Below are 22,184 nucleotides of genomic sequence, written 5' to 3'. Positions count from 1 at the left end.
TTTGCTCTGGACTTCAGTTTCCCAAGTGAGAAAAATGAAAAACAAAACAAATCCCCAATAACTTCATTCTCTTTCTTTCTTGAAGACAGAGGTCCCAGGAGTTTTTCTTATGCAAAAATATTCCTGAAAACGAATTAAGTATTTTATGTAAACCAGTACTAGGAGATACTTAAAACCTCTTAACTGAAACAATTCAACTACTGTGGTTTCTCCATGGGTTATTTACATCATACACTCTTCCACTGATACAATTAAGAATTAAATGTAGGGGACCTGCACGCTATTAAAAAGAATATTGTTTAATATTCTTTTCTCTGGAATGTCACGTTACAAATCAATATCAAAGTACTATCCACTACCCTTACCGTGCATGGTTCTGATGCATTCAAAGCCCTGAAAATCCCATAGTTTAATGGTCATATCTGCAGAACAGGAAGCCAGAAGCTTGCCACTGTGGTCAAATGAAATATCCTGTACAGAGTCTGTATGTCCCTTAAGAGTTCGCTCAAAATCTCCAGTCTCATAATCCCACACCTGTCAAGTGACCAGAAACTTAGTTAACATCAACCTATCCCTTCTTTCTCATTTTACATTAGTCACTCAGCAGACCAGTACGAGCAAATGAGAGACTTAGAAACAGCACATCTTCAAGTACAGACTGGTCTTTTCTCTAGAGAAAACAAGTTATAATTATTAAAACAGACTTCTAGTACCATATTATCTACCACACACTTTATGCTAGTGAGTAGGTATATGAAGCCAAAAGACAAAGTCTCTTTCCAGTCTGACAGGAGACAATACACACGTAAACAAATAAATTTAAAGACAAAAGTTCTGGGGCAGTTGATAGGCATCTATAGGCAGAGTATTAGAGCACAATAAAGAGTGCTCAATCCTAACAGACAAGCAGAGCTCAGACATCTAAGAGGAAGGAAAGACTTCACAAGAGGCTACTGTCCATGAATAGATTAACAAAAGCATATATCATTCTGATGCAAAAATGGCCAAGTCATTAACACATTTTTTAAAGATAATTCTCCTAAGATAAAAGACATAATAATCTATTAAGAATAAATATTAGGGATGCCTGGGTGGCTCAGCTGGTTAAGCATCCGATTCTTGATTTCGGCTCAGGTTCTGATATCAGGGTTGTGGAACTGAGCCCCCACTGGGGAGTCTGCTTGTCTCTCTCCCTCTGCTCTTCCCCTCGATCGTGCTCTCTCTCATTCTCTCTCTCTCTTTCAAATAAATAAATAAATAGGCAAATAAAATCTTTATTAAAAAAGAATAAATATTAGAAACAGACCTCAAGAACAACTGGTGGTCAAATGCTAGTCTAAAGTTCAGTCTTTACCCGACCCAATTACATTCTCTAAAATCAGATTGATTCCATTTTTCCTATAGTAGGTTCAAATTTACTTGTAGGAGGGTATGTATCAACCAATTTAAAGAAACTTAGAAAATGCATTTTGAAAACTTGGAAACAATCTAAATATCCAACATTAGGGGAATGGCTAAGTAGATATAAAACCTGGGATTATAAGGAACTTGTGATGTAATAAAATAATGTTAAGTTAAAAAGAACACAAAATTACACGTGATCACAACTACATAAAAACCTCAACTAAGAAAAATAAACTATCTTCTAAAAAACTTTTTAAAAATGTTTTTTTTTTTATTTATTTGACAGACAGAGATCACAAGTAGGCAGAGAGGGAGGTAGGGAGAGAGAGAGAGAGAGAGAGAGAGGAAGAAGCAGGCTTCCTGCTGAGCAGAGAGCCTGACGCGGGGCTCGATCCCAGGACCCCGGGATCATGACCTGAGCCGAAGGCAGAGGCTTTAACCCACTGAGCCACCCAGGCACCCCTAAAAACTTTCTTTTAAAGAAAACGTACATACCCTTCTCAATATAAACAAGATTTTTTTTTTTTTTTAACCATATATTCAACTACTTCTACATAAAAGTGATTTCTAATTTTGCACATATTTTGTTAGATTTATCCTTAAATATTCTGGGGTTTTTGATACTACTCTGTGGCATTTTAAAATCTCAATTTTCAAATTATTCATTGCTACTTTATAGAAATACAATGACCTTTTGTATAGTAACCCTGTATCCAGAGATTCTGTTAAATTCAGCCACAGTTCTAGTAGCTTTTTTGTAGATTCTTTGGGCTTTCTAAATAGATGACCATGTTGTCTACAAGTAAAGACAGTTTCATTTCTTCCTTTCCAATCTGTATGCCTTTAACTTCTTTTTCTGCCTTACTGCACTGACAAGGCACTCTTTTGCAAACATGAAATATAAGTAGTTGAGACTGAACACCACGTCTTTGGTTTCTGATCTCAGGAGGAAAAGCATTGTTTTCCACCATTAATTATTATGCCAGACACCTTTTAAGCTTTTATCAACTTAATGAAGCTCCATTCCTAGCTTGCTGACAGCTATTATCATGAATGAATGTTGGAATTTTGTCAGATACTTTTTCGGAACCCATTATGTTTTTCATTGATGTGGTGTATCACACTGATTGTGGAACCAATCTTTCATTCTGGGATAAATCCTACTTGGGTCGTATTAATTAACCTTTTCATAAACTGCTTAATTTAATTTGCTTACAATTTATTAACTTTGCATATGTGTTCATGAATAATACTGGTTAGTAGTTTTCCTTTTTGTAAGATTTTTGTCCCATTTAGTATCTAACGATACCAAGAGTTCAGATGAAAATTTTACATATTACAAATAAGATATCATCTTGCAGTTCAGTTTCAGTTAACTTTCCATGCATTTATCAAAGAACACTATAGCATTTTCTCTAAAATACACCCAGAAAATGAACTGTTTCTTCATAAATGGTGAACAAAGTATTTTAATGTCTGTAAGTATCAAGAACAAGAATTAATTGTATTATTCTTTTGATATTTACCTTTTGTCTGATTATAAAAATAAATGCTCATTTTTTCTTTGCTTTTCACAAGTATTTTTCCATGCCATTCGAGATTTGGCAAACTTTTTTTTTTTTTTAAGATTTTATTTTTAAGTAATCTCTACACCCAATGGGGGGCTCAAATATTGCATGTTGCACCCACTGAGCCAACAACGTGCTGCGCACCCCACCCCCCTGCCTTTTTAGGGCAAACGTCTTTTTTTAAAGGAATTCCTACTGTTAGCTAATTTTTTGGCAGAGAGCAGAAGGGCAGAGTGAGAGAGAATCTTAAGCAGGCTCCATGCCTAGCACAGAGCCCAAGAGGGGCCTCAATCTTACAACCCTGAGATCATGATTACCTTAGCCAAAAATCAGAAGTCAGACAACTTGACCAAGCCATCCAGGTACCTCTAAAATTTTTCATTATTAGAGAAAACATTATATAAATGAAAATCTTTGAATATTAAAGAATATCTCTTCTCATTTTGCAATATTAGGTCAGCTAGTGAAAAACCATTTTGGGTCAAAAAATACAGACTTTAGGGGCACCTGGGTGGCTTAGTGGGTTAAGCCTCTGCCTTCAGCTCAGGTAATGGTCTCAGGGTCCTGGGATCGAGCCCCGCCCCACATTCGGCTCTCTGCTCAGCAGAGAGCCTGCTTCCCTTCTTCTCTCTCTCTGCCTGCCTCTCTGCCTACTTGTGATCTCTGTCAAATAAATAAAATCTTAAAAAAAAAAATACAGACTTTAAGCCCTTTATATATTCTGCTGAATTGTTCTCTCGTAAGATTTTATGAAATGTAATGAGAATGCCTGCTTCTTATCACCACTGGGAATTCACATTTAAAAAGCAAAATATACTGACAAATTTGAGATATATAGTCATATTAATATGCATTCTTCTACTATTAGTAGCAAACCCAAAACTTCTGCTCCTTTGGTTAGCCATTTTTTTCTTCTCCTATGAATTGTCTGTTCATGTCCCACAGTTCAATTTTCTACTGACATGATTACAGTTTTTCATATTTGTTTTGAACTCTATAAAAAGTTGGCAGTCCTGAGGTGCCTGGGTGGCTCAGTCAGTTAAGTGTTTGCCTTTAGCTTAGGTCACGTTCCTCAAGTCGTTTTCCCTGCTCAGTGGGGAGCCTGCTTCCCCCTCTCCCATTCCATTCCGCCTGCTTCTGCTCTCTTTCTCGGTCAAATATATAAATCTTAAAAAAAAATTTTTTTTTAATGTTGGCACTCCTTCATCTGCTTCATTAGCTGAATTATTTTTCAGTTTTATTTCCTGTTTATTTTTTAAAATACTTAAGAACAGTTCTACATGACAATCAGGAATAACATTTCAAGGGATGCCTAGCTGGCTAAGTTGGTGGAATGTGTGACTCTTGAATCTTGGGGTTATGGGTTTGGAGACTACTTAAAAAATAAAATCTTAAATTCTTTAAAAAAAAAAAGGGAAAAAATTTCAAAAATTTAAATGATGCACAATTCAAAATACTGTTATGAACTCTTTCACAGAGCTATCCTATATATTCCCCAAATTATTAATTAAAGTTTAAAGGTTGATGATATAAATGAATTACTCTATCTGTTGTATTTACCAAACGCACAAGGGAAATAATAAAAATTTCTGTTATCAATAATTATAACATTAACTATATTTTACTGAGCCCTTACCATCTACTGAAATCTGCAAGGCACTATACTGCTATATGTTGTATATAATTTTAAGCCAAAGAACTGTCTTCCCAATAAATGAGAAAACTTAGCCTTAAATATATCAAGCACTTTGTCCAAGACAGTAAAAAAATTACAAAAAAATCTGTTTGTATTAATCCTTTAGAGTTTTGGGAAAAGTAGCTCTATCACAATCCTCATTTAGTCATCACCTAGGTTTTGCAGCTCTTTTTTAAAAAATATATTTATTTATTTATTTATTTGACAGAGAGATCACAAGTAGGCAGAGAGGCAGGCAGAGAGAGAGGAGGAAGCAGGCTCCCTGCTGAGCAGAGAGCCCAATGTGGGGCTTGATCCCAGGACCCTGGGATCATGACCTGAGCCACCCGGGCGCCCCCATCACCTAGGTTTTACTGAAACTGAATAATAAAAGTATGGAAGGAGAGTAGAAAACCATTCTTCTCATTCCAAAAAATATACACAGAAGTAATTTAATGAGAAATAAAGCTTTATGTGTAAGACTAAACAGAACATTATTTATGACAGTAGATGACTGGAAATGGTATAAAAAGTCCAAAGGGGGGCGCCAGGGTGGTTCAGTGGGTTAAAGCCTCTGCCTTCGGCTCAGGTCATGATCTCAGGGTCCTGGGATAGAGCCCCGCATTGGGCTCTCTGCTCAGCAGGGAGCCTGCTTCCTCCTCTCTCTCTGCCTACTTGTGATCCCTGTCAAATAAATAAATAAAATCTTAAAAAAAAAAAAAGAAGAAGTCCAAAGGAAGAAAATTTGTTCACCATACTGAAACACTGCTGGCAACAAGTAAGTACTCCTTTAGTATCCGGCCAGTACTGTTTTAAGTAGTTTCCACATATTAACTCATTTAATCCTACCAAAAGCCCTAAGAGGTTAGTATTAATTATCTTCATTTTACATCTGAAGAAAGAGAAGCACAAAAAGTTAATCTGCCCTTGATCACATTAATTTTGAGTGATGGGGTCAGGACTTAAACCAAGAGCATTAACTATTCTATAAATCCTCCACATATAAACTAAACAACTGGCTTAAAATCACTAAAAATGATTAATCAGAAACAAAGAAACCTATTTCTAAAATAATTTAATTAAAAAAGAATAAAACCTAAACACAAATGTTTTTCATTAATGAAACAACGACGTGTACACATAATAAATAAAGAGTAAATGGAAGGGAGAACTATTAAGTAGTTGCTAAGATACATGGCATGATCATTATACATAGAAATTTTAACACTTCGAATTGTAACCTTTTATTTTATTTTTTTAATAACGAAGCCCCAACATGGGGCTTGAATTCACCACCCTGAGATCAAGAGTTGCATGTTCTACCAAGAAAGCCAGCCAAGGCGCCCGGATTTGTAATATTTTATTTTTTTTTTAAGATTTTATTTATTTATTTGACAGAGATCACAAGTAGGAAGAGAGGCAGGCAGAAAGGAGGAAGCAGGCTCCCCACAGAGCAGAGAGCCCGAAGTGGGGCTGGATCCCAGGACCCTGAGATCATGACCCACTGAGCCACCCAGGCGCCCCTGGATTTGTAATATTTTAAAGTTTAGGGGCGCCTGGGTGGCACAGTGGGTTAAATAAAGCCTCTCTGCCTTCGGCTCAGGTCATGATCCCGGAGTCCTGGGATCAAGCCCCGCATCAGGCTCTCTGCTCGGCAGGGAGCCTGCTTCCTCCTCTCTCTCTGCCTGCCTCTCTGCCTACTTGTGATCTCTTCTGTCAAATAAATAAAATCTTAAAAATAAATAAAAAAATAAAAATAAAAATAAAAAATAATTTTTAAAAAACTAATAAATAAATAAATAAATAAATAAAGTTTACTCAGTAAGTATAGTTTAAGATGGCACATGGATAGTTTTGTTTATGCTTTTATATCACTGCTGCATAATCAATAATTAAGACCAGGTTTTAAACCTATTCATCCTTGTGCCTCATGATACCAGTACAGTTTCACAGTACACAAGACTATCATAAAATCAGTAATTTAAATACATGTCTCCATATTCTTGAAAAACAGCAAGTTAATGTATTAGGTATATAATCATTTCAGACTACATGGTACACATATGATTTAAGACTCTCTTCCAGTAACTCTGCTGCCCACCCCATGGACGACCAGTCCATGGGATGTAAGGAAGCCACTGGTTTAGAAACTAAAGAAAGAAATCATGTAAGGAACATATAAAACAATGTCTAATTTGAACAAATTACTTTAAGTAGAGTCACAATTAAGTCATTATGGTATTTTTACACTGGACTGCTGCTAGGTGATATATACAATATTAACAATCTACTTTTCTTAATTATACCTTTATAAAAGAAACTTAAAAATCTAGAACTTAATCTGGAAAAAGCCTTAGAGGAGAAAAACCTACCTAAACCTTTTAATTATATTTTACTTATCTTTCTGCAGGTAGTTTATACAACTGTTACTGTAGTGTGTCTGGATCAAAGAGAATTACAAAAATAACTTTTTTTCTGGATTAAAAGATGAAATATCAAAATGTATATACTTATTGTAAAAAATATAAAAATAAGAGAAATACATAACTTGTAAAGTGAAAACCTTTTGTAACACCACAACCCCGGAGAGAACTACTGTTTGGAATCAAAGGCAGTATTTAAAATACATCAAGGAGGGGCGCCTGGGTGGCTCAGTGGATTAAGCCGCTGCCTTCGGCTCGGGTCATGATCTCAGTGTCCTGGGATCGAGCCCCGCATCAGGCTCTCTGCTCAGCAGGGAGCCTGCTTCCCCCTCTGTCTCTGCCTGCCTCTCTGCCTACTTGTGATCTCTCTCTCTGTCAAATAAAATAAATAAAATCTTTAAAAAAAAAAAAAACATCAAGCAGAGTCCAATTCAAGTTAAGTCCCCTACTGAATTCTTTTGCAAAATATATTCACCCCGTGAAGTATGAATATTGTAATCTTATATTTTCATGTATCATCTCTGCTTAAAAGCAAGGTACACTCATATTTTCATTCCAAGAACAAAATGTTATTCAAGTACTACATGACCCATGTAGTGACACCCAATTTTCTCAAATTCATCAGTAAACTTATCTGGCAGCTTGCCTCTCAGGAGCTCCAAGCTCTTATCTTTTCCTGTCTTGCACAGGTCTTCATTTTCAGGATCTCTTTACCTCTTTTACTCAAATAACTTTAAAATCTGCTTTTAATAGTTAGCTTATTGTACATCTTTAATTTTGAAAAAATTACCTTAATTGTAGCATCCTCTGAAGCAGAGACCATAACACTGAACACAGGATGGAAAATTACTCGAGTGACTGGACTCCTATGACCACTCAATGCGTACTTTTCTGGTGGACGGGGAATCCATTCTTTTGGGTCTCGTTTCTGACCAAGGGGTCCACCCGACGTAAATTCTTCTTTTGCTTCATTTAGTTTTGATTCTAATTCCATAACCTTGAGAAGCAACAGTTATATACATATAGATTCCAATAAAAATAATATATTTGATGTTTTTAAAAATTGCCTTTAGTTTTTATCTGTTTATGCAGGATACGTGAAAAAATTTCAATAATTTACAAAGCATTCATCAATTTTAATTGAAAATGATCTATATACTCCTCAAAATTTCATTACTGCGACAAAACCGAAACTTACTTAACTAAAAAGAAAATTTCAATTTTTTATCTACTAATTAGAGGAAAAGCAGTGAAAATAAAAGCAGACATTTATTGAGCATGTACGTGCTAGGTAACTTTTCTAAGAGCTTTTTATGGATTAACTCATGTTATGAGAATGTTATTTATTTATACTAACTTTGCCTACTGAAAGTATAAATTTTAGGACCAGAGTATTATTTGCTGCCTTCACTTTACAGATAAAAGTAAAACCTCAGAGATGAAAATGACTTCTCTAAGTACACACTTTAGTGCTTCTTCCCCATCATACTGGCTACATGCTTTCTTCCAATTTAAATGCACAAATGAGTTCTTTCAGTATCAATTCTTTCAAGTCAGGGTTAGGTAGATTCACTAGAGCCAACACCTGGATTGTGTAAGTGAGCATGTATCAGCAAAGACCTATCTAGGTCAAAGTATTTTTTAATGCATAAAAATGATTTTTACTTGCCTTTCAAGGGTAAATATAATTATTAATTAATGCAGAGTAACTGATGTTAATATTTTCAGAAAGTTTATATAAGAACACAGAATACAAGTGACTTTAAAGAAAGAAGACATAGATACCTTCTTTTGTAATCTAATAACGGATGTCCATTTTTTTTCCAAAAGACCAGCATATTTCTTATCTAATTCTTCATTCTAGAGAAAAAAATGAAAATCTTTTTTAAAATGTCTCAACTACATTTTTCAAGGCATACAGACCATTCTCCTTAGCCCAAATGTTACTAAGAATCTAATTATACAAAAAAAAGGGAGATGAAAATCTAGGGTCAAAGTGAACCATGTAACAAGTGGTAACATTTGTGAATAAATGACATGATTGTTCAATACTGATACTTGAGTTAAATCCACCTATTAACTATATCATGAATAATTGTAAAAAGGGAAACATACCATATCTAATTCAGCTTCCTTTTTAAAAACTGAATATGCCTCTTCGTAGCCATTCGAACGAAGATAATCTGCTATAGCTCGATTTCTGAAAGAAAACAAATTCAAAAGACTTCTAACAAAACCTGATTTTTTTTTTTAAAGATTTTATTTATTTATTTGACAGAGATCACAAGTAGGGAAAGGCAGGTGGAGGCGGGGAAGCAGGCTCCCTGCTGAGCAAAGAGCCCAATGTGGGGCTCCATCCTAGGACCCTGGGATAATGACCTGAGCCGAAGGCAGAGGCTTTAACCCACTAAGCCACCCAAGCACCCCCCAAAACCTCATTTTTAAAGATTTTATTTATTTGTCAGAGCGAGCGAGCGAGCGAGAGCGAGCACAGGCAGACAGAGTGGAAGGCAGAGTCAGACGGAGAAGCAGGCTCCCTGTGGAGCAAGGAGCCCGATGTGGGACTCGATCCCAGGACGCTGGGATTATGACCTGAGCCGAAGGCAGCTGCTTAACCAACTGAGCCACCCAAGCACCCCCCAAAACCTCATTTTTAAATAAGATTTTATTTATTCATTTATTTAAGAGAGAGAATAAGGATGTGCAAGCAGGTGAGAGGTAGAGGGGAGAGAGGGACAAACAGACTTGCGCAGAGTGGGCATGCAGCTCTACGTGGGGCTCAATTCTGCAACCCTGAGATCATGACATGAGGAAAATCAAGAGGTAGAGGGGAAAGGAGAGGGACAAACAGACTTGCGCAGAGTGGGCATGCAGCTCTACGTGGGGCTCGATTCTGCAAACCTGAGATCATGACATGAGGAAAATCAAGAGCCGGATGCTCAACCAACTGGACTACCCAGGTGCCCCACAAAATCTGATTTCTATTTTAAATATTTTATTTAAAATTTCATAAATCTTAAGACACTCTTAAAAAGTATTCCCTTCCAAATCATACAAGTATTTCACAAAAAAAGGAACAAAAGCTTCTAACACATTTCATTCTGTCACAGTACATCCAAAATATTAAAACATTATTCTTGAGGGCACCTGGGTGGCTCAGTGGGTTAAGCCGCTGCCTTCGGCTCAGGTCATGATCTCAGGTTCCTGGGATCGAGTCCCGCATCGGGCTCTCTGCTCGGCAGGGAGCCTGCTTCCCTCTCTCTCTCTCTCTCTCTGCCTGCCTCTCCATCTACTTGTGATTTCTCTCTGCCAAATAAATAAATAAATAAATAAATCTTATTAAAAAAAAAAAAACATTATTCTTGAGCTTTTAGTTTTAAGTTTCTAATGTATTGCTTGCAAGATGCAGAGACACCTGAGTCAAGATATAGCTTATAGAACAGTTATCAATTTGTGACAGTAATCATCAATTTTGTTCATGTTTATATTCAGCCTTCCTTTACTAACTGTTACGCTAGCAGATACTCAAGGACTAGCAACTGAAATTTAGTTTTGCATAGAAAATTGTTCTGATAAATTATAATTAATAAGTATTTAATATCAGAGAAAATTTTAACCATTAAAATGGGTGAATAAAAGGGCACAAGCTCTAAACTTAGTATAATATCACAGAATCACAGAATGAGACATTCATTTAGAATTAGAAAATCTGGGGCGCCTGGGTGGCTCAGTCATTAAGCATCTGCCTTTGGCTCAGGTCATGGTCCCAGGGTCCTAGGATTGAGCCCCGCATTGGGCTCTCTGCTCGACAGGGAGCCTGTTTCCCCCCTCTCTCTGCCTGCTTCTCTGCATACTTGTGATCTCTGTCTGTCAAATAAATAAAATCTTAAAAAAGAAACCACACTGTAATTTAAATAATTTTAAAGTTAACATATATGCAAGGTTAAACAAAATTTAAATATATAACTATACAGTAAAATATCCTTTTTACTTCTGACCCCAATATTCTGTTCCTGGGGTAACCACTTAATGAGAGTTTTGTATATTCAGAGACAATCTATACACACACATTCGTGCATAGTCTTCTAGAGATAATCAATATTTGTTTCTTACACAGTCACATAAACTCAATCTTGGCCATCATTCTTTACCAGCAGACATAAATTTGCCTTTAAAAAAACAATTCTATGGGGCGCCTGGGTGGCTCAGTGGGTTAAAGCCTTTGCCTTTGGCTCCAATCATGATGCCGGGGTCCTGGGATTGAGCCCCACATTGGGCTCTCTGCTTGGCAGGGAGCCTGCATCCCTTCCTCTCTCTCTGCCTGCCTCTCTGCCTACTTGTGATTTCTATCTGTCAAATAAGTAAATAAAATCTAAAAAAAAAAAAAAAAAAAAATTATATTCCATTACAGACATATGCTTTTACTACCACAGACAATTTTCCTATGACCACCATATCAAAGCCACTGCCCACCTAACGCTTTAGGAAATAAAAACACTCTAACAGTATTGTAGAATTGGTGGAATCAAGTTTTAATTTAATGGCATGTTAAAAGTAAAACAGTGGAGAAAGATAATAGGAAATTATAAACACTTCATATTCCAGGTAATTATTAGCATACCAAAGATTAAAGCATAATAACTAGTAGAAGACAGGGTCAAGCACATCACATTCAAGAACATGGGGGCTGAGGAAAGATAAATCTTACTATTATTGAGTCTGTGTCTGTGTGCTGTTCGTATTACACAGCCTGTACCTTTTGGCCTGTTCTACTAATGGATAACTTGCTTCATAAGAAGTATCTTCTGTACATGGAGCTGAAATCTACTTCGTCTTAATTTTCAAGTAGTTCTACTTGGGCCTTCCAAAACAATACAAAATAGGAAGGCAATGGATCTCTTAAAATAGTTCATCAAATACTGTGTTGTCAAAGCCTGTGTTACATGTACCTTCAACAAAAGTAAATTTCCCTTGGTTAGAATATCCCAAATAATAAGAGAAATAAAGAAGTCAAAAAACATTCCTATTTCTTAGCTTTATTTTGTTCTTTAAAAATGTCAAGGGTAAACAAATCATATATAGTTCTTGTAAATATTTAAAGTTCCTACCTAGCTCCATTCTCACCTCAGGGTCAAGCCGTAATGCTGAAACTTTGAAGACACAGCACATAGCCTGAAACTCTGAGGCTCACATAATAAATAATACATACATATATATATGTAATATGTGTGCAAGTTATAAAAATTATGATCTTAATGGACTTATTTTTTAAAGAGATTAATAAATGATGGTACTTTTCCAGGAAACAATAGTAAAAGGAGAAAAATGGAAACCAACTATTCCTTTTCCTTATTTAAAAAAAAAAAAGTCCCAGTGATCCGAAGGGGCATGTGCACCCGAATGTTTACAGCAGCAATGTCCACAATAGCCAAACTATGGAAAGAACCTAGATGTCCATCAACAGATGAATGGATAAAGAAGATGTGGTATATATACACAATGGAATACTATGCAGCCATCAAAAGAAATGAAATCTTGCCATTTGCGACAACGTGGATGGAACTAGAGTGTATCATGCTTAGCGAAATAAGTCAAGTGGAGAAAGACAACTATCATATGATCTTCCTGATATGAGGAAATGGTGATGCAACATGGGGGCTTAAGTGGGCAGGAGAAGAATAAATGAAACAAGATGGGATTGGGAGGGAGACAAACCATAAGTGACTCGTAATCTCACAAAACAAACACTGAGGTTTGCTGGGGGGAGGGGGGTTGGGAGAAGGACATGGACATTGGGGAAGGTATGTGTTTTGGTGAGTGCTGTGAAGTGTGTAAACCTGGCGATTCACAGACCTGTACCCCTGGGGATAAAAATATATTGTATGTTTATAAAAAATTAAAAATTAAAAAAAAAAAAGTCCCAACATTTTCAGATTATCACTGCCAACCCTTCAGTCTGGTTGTCTCATACCATGTTCTTTGCCAATAAATTCACATCACCGTGGATGCATTATGTATAGCTCATTAAAAAAAAAAAAAAAAGATTTTATTTATTTATTTGAGAGACAGACAGAGACAGAGCATAAGAAGGGGGAGGGACAGAAGGAGAGGAAGAACTGGACTTCCCGCTGGAGAGCAAAGAGCCTCAATCCCAGGACCACTGGGATTATGACCTGAGCCACGGACAACTGCCCAACCAACTGAGACACCCAGGAACCTTCCCGTATGGCTTTTAATCAAGTAACTTAATCTGTTAGTTTTGTTCACCATGTCATGAAACTCTTCCCTTGTCAGTAAATATTAATCTACAACATTATAGTTATTAATATTTCAAACACAATATTCTATGACATAGATGTACCAAATTTTATTTAAGCAATTACCTACTGTTGGACTTACAGGTTGTTTCTAATTTTAAATAATGTTGCAAATAAACATTCAATGTGGAGTCTTTCTCATATCTTTACATTAGAGTTAAAAGGTGCTACAGATTGAATGTTTATGTGTGTCATCCTCCTCCCCCCACCAATTCTTACACTGAAACATAATATGATAGTATCTGGAGATGGGGCCTTCCGAGGTGCTTATTAGCTTCTTGAGGGCAGAGCCCTCATGAATGGGATTAATGCACTTACAAAAAGAGACTGAACTAGGAGGTAAGCACCACGAGACACTGAATCTGTTAGTACTTTGATCTTGGACTCCCAGCTTCTAGAACCCTAAGAAATAAATCTCTGTGGATTATAAGCCACCCAGTTTACAGTATTTTATTACAGTAGCCTGAACAAAGGCAGAAATTATATACACTTTTTGGACATTTTGATAGCTACTGAAAAATTGCTCCCCAGAGTTGTACCAGTTTATATTTCTATCAATAGTTATGAATGTTATCTCTTTACCATCTTTACTTTTCAAATACTGGATTAGCATTTACTGACTTAAAAAAAAAAAAAAAACACCTTGTTTTTATCCTTTGATTCTGCTTATGTAACTTTTATAAAATGTGGACTAGAAGTTATTATTTTTTTTTTCTTAGATTTTCTTTATTTGACAGAGAGAGACAGCAAGAGAGGGAACACAAGCAGGGGGAGTAGGAGAGGGAGAAGTAGGCTTCCCACTGAGCAGGGAGCCTGATGTTGGGCTTAATGCCAGGACCTGGGATCATGACCTCAGCCAAAAGCAAATGCTTCATGACTGAGACACCCAGGCACCCCAAGATGTTAAATTTTTAAAACATCTGCAATATTTCTATATCCTATGTAACTTAACCCAACATCTGCATTTTTTTTTTTTTTAAGATTTATTTACTTTTGGGGCACCTGGGTGGCTCAGTGGGTTAAAGCCTCTGCCTTCAGCTCAGGTCATAATCCTGGTGTCCTGGGATCAAGCCCCGAATCAGGCTCTCTACTCAGCAGGGAGTCTACTTCCTCCTCTCTCTCTCTCTGCCTACTTGTGATCTCTGTCAAGTAAATAAATAAAATCTTAAAAAAAAAAAAAAAAGATCTATTTACTTTTTTGAGACAGAGCATACATGACACAGGGAGGGGCAGAGGGCAAGAACCTCAAGCAGACTCATGATGACTGTGAAGCCCAACACAGCCAACACAGGTCTAACCCTAACCTGAGTTGAAATGAAGGGACAGATGCTCAACAGATTGAGCTACCTAGGCGCTCCTTGACATCTGCAACTTAAAAAGATGTTTTGTGGCAAAAGCAATGAATAGATGAAAGAAAGAAAGATGTAGTTGATTACAAATGTGCATAAAGCAGCACCTCATTATAGTTGTATGTCACATTTATACTTTTTATAAAATGTTAAATCCAATTAAAAAAACAACATTCACGGGCGCCTGGGTGGCTCAGTGGGTTAGGCTGCTGCCTTCGGCTCAGGTCATGATCTCAGGGTCCTGGAATCGAGTCCCACGTCGGGCTCTCTGCTCAGCAGGGAGCCTACTTCCTCCTCTCTCTCTCTCTCTGCCTGCCTCCCTGCCTACTTGTGATGTATCTCAAATAAATAAAATAAAAAATCTTTAAAAAAGACAAAACAAAACAACATTCACTGTCTCTTTTGATCCTAAAACAATCCTGCTAAAGTAGGTAAAAAAGTATATTACCCCCACATTATATATTGGCAGACTAATTCATTGAGGAAATAAAACTAGAAAGTAGTGAAATAATCTAGGATAACAATTCCAAAAAACATTTACTGAGTGGATGGGGAATAAACTGGCTAAACTCTGCACCTCCCTTTAATCAGAGGAGTTCCATTTTTATATATACCCATATACTGCATTTTCTTCATATATGCTTTAAAAATGGACTTATAATGGGGCTCCTGGGAGCCACTGTCAGTTAAGCGTCCAACTCTTGGTTTCAGTTCAGGTTGTGATCTCAGGGTCATGAGATCAAGCGCTGCATTAGACTCTGTGCTCAGTGCGGAGTCTGCTTAAGACTCTCTCCCTTTCCCTCTGCATCCCCAGCCCCTGTGCACACACGCTCTCTAAAATACGTTAAGTAACTCTTTAAAAAAAAATAAGAAGAAGAAAAAGGACTTACACTGCTCTTTAAAAAGCCCTACATCTACCCCCAAATCCTTAAAGCCAAAAATGATTCACACTTTTAACCACTAGACTTTTGTTTTAGTAACTGACTAGATTTAAGAGATGGGACAACACAGTTAATTCCCAAGTTTCTAGTGAGTTTAATACCAATTACTTGGATAGAAAACACAGGGGGAAAAGAGGAAGAAAAAAGAGAGGTAGAATACGGTAAGTTCAGTTTTAAACCTTCTGACTTTAAGTAGCTATAAGATATTTAAGTAAAGATACATGATAGGGGTACCTGGGTGGCTCAGTGGGTTAAGCCTCTGCCTTCGGCTCAGGTCATGATCCCAGAGTCCTGGGATCTAGCCCTGCATCGGGCTCTCTGCTCAGCAGGGAATCTGCTTCCTCCTCTCTCTCACTCTCTCTCTGCCTACCTCTCTGCCTACCTGTGATCTCTGTCAAATAAATAAATAAAATCTTAAAAAAAAAAAAAGATACACGATGTAAGTGGTAATTAGATATACAGGTCATGGCTTGAGAGAGAGACTTGATGTAAGAAAGCATTTGGGAAAATTAGCAATCAGGGAGTAGTAATTCAAACCACATAAGTGATGAAAGACAATTTACAAGAAGGTATATAATGAGGGCAAAAAAAAAGGAGACCAGAACGTAACTGATGGAACCTTGACAGATACCAATATTTAAGAACTAAGACAGGGGCGCCTGGGTGGCTCAGTCAGTGAAGTGTCCAACTCCTGGGCTTCAGCTCAGGTCATGAGCTCAGAGACTGGAGATCAAGCCCACATCACGCTCTCCGCCCTCAACAGGTAGTCTGCTGGAGATTCTCTCTCGTTTTCTGTCTCCCTCTACCACTCCCCGCACTCATGCACATGCAATCTCTCTAAATAAATCTTAAAAAGTAAAAATAAAAAGAAGTAAGATGATCAAGAGAGATGTCAGCAAGGCAATGGAGATGGACAGCAGTGACAACACAAAAGAGAGGTCAAAGTAAGTCTAAAAAGTGCCCAAGCAACCTGGCACTAAGAGATCCCTGTCAACTTTAGCAAGCACAGTTTCAGTACTTCAAGTGGCCTCAGTATTCCATTCCACAGTAAGATTTCAAGTGAGCACTGTAAATCACTGGGGCTGGGGAACATCAACGAGTTCTGAGAGTATCAGGGATATATTCTTTTTTTAGATGAGGATATATGTTTGGTAAACACTATGATATATGAGAGTTTTAAAAGAGATACCACGGGGCACCTGTGTGGCTCAGTGGGTTAAAGCCTCTGCCTTCAGCTCAGGTCATGATCCCAGGGTCCTGGGACAGGCTCAGCAGAGAGCCTGCTTCCCACTCTGTCTCTGCCTGCCTCTCTGCCTACCTGTGTTCTCTGTCAAGTAAATATAAAAATAAATAAATAAATAAATAGAAGAGATACCACATGGCATTAATATTATCATAACACAGAACAACCAAAGAGCAAGATACATATACAAAAATACAGAAAACAAATTAGAACTTAAGTTTTTAAATGAGTCTAATGCCATTAAGGATAACTGAGTCCAGTGATATGGAACCTCTACCAGGGAAGGTGTACCACTATCAAAGTTAAGAGTACTAAGTTAAGACGGAAGAATCTCTTGGATCTAAGAATCTAACAGTGCTTCTAGAGTTAGCTACTAATTTCAGTTGTTAATCTAGAGTTAATTTTCACCAGGTTTTTTTTTTTTTTTAATATTTTATTTATTTATTTGACAGACAGGCATCACAAGAAGGCAGAGAGAGGCAGGCAGAGAGAGGTGAGGGGGGAGCAGGCTCCCCACTGAGCAGAGGGCCCATTGTGGGGCTCGATCCTAGGACCCTGAGATCATGGCCTGAGCTGAAGGCAGAGGCTTAACCCACTGAGCCACCCAGGCACCCCAATTTTCATCAGTTTTATTAAAAATGGAAGACTTAATCTCTTCTGAAACAAGTGGACATCTAGGCACAAGTTTGTAATCATTTTTCCAAGAAACTTCACACATATGATTTAAATTAATCTATTAAGTCTCAGGAGATGAAAAAAAGCAACCAATTACTGGAATCAAAGCAAAATTCCTACATAAGTCGAACAGATCATGCTTAGTAGAACCAAACTAGTAACCCTATATACAAAGCAAAGAAAATCGCTAAAATAGAACTGAGATGAAGGACTTTTACCCATGAACAAAGAGAAATGGCTACATAGAGCTTAGGCTTACATACAGAAATACTGTTATCCTTTGAAACGATCACCAGTAAGATCTGTGTTTGCCTTCTAAACAATTCCATTTATTCAAATGCCAGGGTTAGATTTTAAAGCATTTTAGCTGACTTCCTACATTCTCTTCATTGTTCGTTTATCCCCCAGGATAATTTTTGTAGCTGTAATACCATTTCTAACACCCCACTACTACACCAACCTTATAAAGGAGGTAAGAGTTTTAAAAAGTTACTCCAAATGTGGGGCACCTGGGTGGCTCAGTCTGCAAGTCGGTTAAGCATCTGCCTTCAGCTCAGGTCATGAACCAGGATCCCTGTTCACTGGGGAGTCTGCTGCTCCCTCTTCCTCTACTCTTCCTCCCTGCTTGTGTTCTCTTTCTCTCTCTCTTTCAAATAAATAAAATCTTTAAAACAACAAAAAAAAGTTACTCCAAATGCTGTGAACTGCTAAACAGTATCAACTCTAGAAAGACTAGATAGCACCAACAATAAAAGCAAAATACTTCAGGGTCCCCAGTATCTCCTCTAAATTTAAAACAGAGCAGAGGGAATTCCAGAGCATGCATTAGAAGAGAATGAGGTGGAAGCTGTTTTTCACAGATAAAGAAAAAGAGGCTCAGTGAATTTAACTGGCCTTTCGGCTAGCAAGCAATGAAGCTAGGAATCAAACTTGAGTCTTTTGAAGCCAATGTGACAAATAACAGTGTTTTACAAACCCTGTACTCTAGCATTCTATGGATGAAAAAAATGTTCCATGAATTCTATAAGTATCTTACTGTAAATTCATTGTTTCTATGAGAAGAAACAAGGGTAAATCAAAAGCTGAGAGTAAGATGTTTCTTACGGAGCCCATTAAACAGACACACTGAAAAGGCTGAGTTCACATATTCAGGAATTAGGAAAGCAATGGAGTTAATGCTCTTTGTTCTAAAAGGTTGCAGTGGCCCAATAAATCTGGGATGTCTGCAGGGTTATGAGGGCACACTGTTAAGATAACAGAGACGACCAGTCAGGACCAAGAATGCCAGTTCACGGCACCACGAGGACATTGTCACCCTTTAGTGCCCTGCAACAAATGACCCTCACCATTATGGACAAATATCAAGATGAACTACAAAGTCCTAGGGGAAGATATGAATAAAGTTCATTTCAAGCAAAGACACTACTGAGGGTCTTTCCATAAGCTGCCGCCACCATAGGACATCAACTAAGACAGGTAACATGACTTTTTTTTTTTTTTTAAGGATTTTATTTCTCTATTTGACAGACAGAGATCATAAGTAGGCAGAGAGGCAGGCAGAGAGAGAGAGGAAGAAGCAGGTTCCCTGCTGAGCAGAGAGCCCCATGTGGGGCTCAATCCCAGGAACTTGAGATCATAACCTGAGCCGAAGGCAGAGGCTCAACCCACTGAGCCACCCCGGTACCCCATAACATGACTTCTTAAATATGCTACAGTGCCCACTGGTCATAAGTCTTATACCTCTCCAACCACATGCACCCCAATGAAGAGTTACAATGATCATCCTTCACTACTACAATTGAAAAAATGTACCTACTTTGTAAGGTAGATCAGGATTCAACAACTACCAATCTTGGGACAAGTACAAGCACAGCAAGAGGTCACCAAGAGACCTTGTCTTGGCTGTGATGAAGTAAAAGAAAATGCAATGTGGGTGAGTCAGTATGAGTGGACCCTCATTTTTACCATTAAGCAAAAGAACATATATCTGGTATACTGGCCTTTTAGTTACCATTTCTCTTCAGTAGAGCTCTGGGTCTGAGGTAACATCCACCTCTCTTTCTCCACACCACAGGAGCAACAAAACTATCTACCAAGTAAGTACACCATGTTGGATTTTTTTTTTTTTAAGATTTTTCTTTATTTATTCGACAGACAGAGATCACAAGTAGGCAGAGAGTCAGGCAGAGAGAGAGAGGGAAGCAAGCTCCCCGCTGTGCAGAAAGCCTGATGCGGAACTTGACCCCAGGACCCTGAGATCATGACCCAAGCCAAAGTCAGAGGCTTAACCCAACTGAGCCACCCAGGTGCCTGGATTTTTTTTTTTTTTAAAGGGGAAAAAAAAAAACCCACAAAAATATGCATAACTGTTAATGCTCATATTTAGACAGTAATTTTTGAGTTATGGAACCACAAAGCAGAAATCACTATTGAACAGATCAGTTTTGATCTTCTCCCTTATGTTTTCGTCTTTATACTCTTTTAACCTGTTAAGAAAAAGAACCTTACTGAAAACTAAGGTAAATGAAGGTGTGATTATCATAGGACTTCACACTAACTAGGCTATACTTCTGATTATGCTGTTTAAAATTAATGATACATATGTTACTAACTGACATTTGAAAAGCTGCATGCACTACTATAATCAAAAGTCAGTGATGTCAGGGCGCCTTGGTGGGTCAGTGGGTTAAGCCTCTGCCTTCAGCTCGGGTCATGGTTTCCAGGTCCTGGGATCGAGACCCTCATGGGGCTCCCCGCTCAGGGGGGAGCCTGCTTCTGCCCACCACCTGCCTGCCTCTCTGCCTACTTGTGATCTCTGTTTGTCAAATAAATAAAATCTTAAAAAAAAAAAAAAAAGTCAGTGATGTCAACAAAAGAAGGGGATTTTGCCTCAATTCCTCAATACAACTTTCAAGACATTTTTTCAGAGCACCTGGGTGGCTCAGTGGGTTAAAGCCTCTGCCTTTAGCTCAGGTCATGATCTCAGGGTCCTGGGACTGAGCCCTGCCTGCTTCCTCCCCTTTCTCTACCTGCCTCTCTGTCTACTTGTGATCTCTGTCAAATAAATAAATAAAAGCTTAAAAAAAAAAAAAAAGACATTTTCTCCACTTTTTTCTGGCTTTAATATAAAGTTTACAGTAATTTAAAAAGATATTTATTTTACTTAATTATGAGATGCACTTAGAATGTATTTCTGTGAGAAATTATTTTGCATACTTAAGAAACCCATAAAGAAAGTCAGGTTCTGCAACAGGGACAGAGAATACAGCTGTCATATATTGGGAAATTTGAAACATTTACATTTGTAAAATATAAAGCAAATTTTCACTATAGAACAAGGAAGAAAAATAAAAAAGGGAAGAGATGGGGAAAGGATGATGAGTGTCTGTTATATTCCTAGCTTCATACTACAGAATATAAAGGAAGATTAGGTTATGGTACCTTGTCTTCCAGGAATTTAGAAATCTAAGGAACAAAACCAAAGTTACCGAAATATGTGAAACCTAGTTAAAAAAAGAGATAAATAAGAGTAAATGAAGAACTTTAAAGGTAAGATGTGAGCTGAGACTTTAAGGAAAAAGATAAAGCATCCATTATAAGGAGGGGAATCAAGGGGGAAAAAGGAATGAGAATGGTATAAAATGAAGATCTCAATGTATATTTAATCAAATCATTCAACGTTCTTGATTTTTATTTAATCATTTTTAAAAATTTATTTGACAGACAGAGATCACAAGTAGGCAGAGAGGCAGGCAGAGAGAGAGGAAGGGAAGCAGGCTCCCTACTGAGCAGAGAGCCCTATGTGGGGCTCTATTCCAGGACCCTGGAATCATGTAGAGGCTTTAACCCACTGAGCCACCCAAGCGCCCCAACATTCTTGATTTTTAAGAAAAAAGACTGACATATTTGAGAGAGAGTGAGTGAGTGCATGCAGGGGGGGCAGGCATAGGGAGAAGAGAGAAATCTTAGCAAACTCTGTGCTGAGGGGGGAGCTGGACCTGGGGCTTGATCCTACAACCCAAGGTCATGGTCCCCAGCCAAAAACGAGACTCTGGCACTTATCTTCTGTGCCACCCAGGCACACCTCAACATTCTTGACTTTTTTTTTTTTTTTTTAAAGATTTTATTTATTTATTTGACAGAGACTACAAGTAGGCAGAGAGGCATAGAGAGAGGGGAAAGCAGGCTCCCTACTGAGCAGAGAACCTGATGCGGGGCTCGATCCCAGGACCCTGAGATCATGACCTGAGCTGAAGGCAGAGGCTTTAACCCACTGAGCCACTCAGGCACCCCTCATTGTTATTTTTTAATAGAAATCGATCAGGGGTGCCTGGATGGCTCAGTCAGTTAAGCCTCTGACTCCTATTTCGGCTCAGGTCAGGATATCTCAGGGATCGAGGCCTGCCTGCCATCATGCTTCACACAGGGGTATGAAGCCTGCTTAAGTAAGATTCACTCTCTCCCTTTCCCTCTGCCCACTCCCTCCCTCCCTAAATAAAAAACTAAATGAATGAAAGAAATCTCAAACCTTCAACCAGTAAATAGAATACTTAATGACAAAACACTAAAAATATTTCCACCCAAGTCAA

General features: G+C 37.9%; 1 protein-coding gene across 1 annotated transcript in view; it reads right to left on the bottom strand.

Annotated features, from left to right (window-relative positions):
* PAFAH1B1 (platelet activating factor acetylhydrolase 1b regulatory subunit 1) overlaps window positions 1-22,184 on the bottom strand; it is a 99,960-nt gene that overhangs the window by 16,440 nt on the left and 61,336 nt on the right. Inside the window, exons 3-6 of the mRNA XM_059149972.1 lie at window positions 9,186-9,270; window positions 8,856-8,930; window positions 7,861-8,067; window positions 366-534 (exon numbers count right to left, since the gene is read on the bottom strand). Of these exons, the coding sequence (XP_059005955.1) occupies window positions 366-534; window positions 7,861-8,067; window positions 8,856-8,930; window positions 9,186-9,270 (536 nt within the window). The remainder of the gene's footprint in view (window positions 1-365; window positions 535-7,860; window positions 8,068-8,855; window positions 8,931-9,185; window positions 9,271-22,184) is intronic.

This window comes from Mustela lutreola, chromosome 15, assembly GCF_030435805.1.
Source record: "Mustela lutreola isolate mMusLut2 chromosome 15, mMusLut2.pri, whole genome shotgun sequence".
Taxonomy (NCBI): domain Eukaryota; kingdom Metazoa; phylum Chordata; class Mammalia; order Carnivora; family Mustelidae; genus Mustela; species Mustela lutreola.
This window is presented reverse-complemented; position numbering and strand designations above follow the sequence as displayed.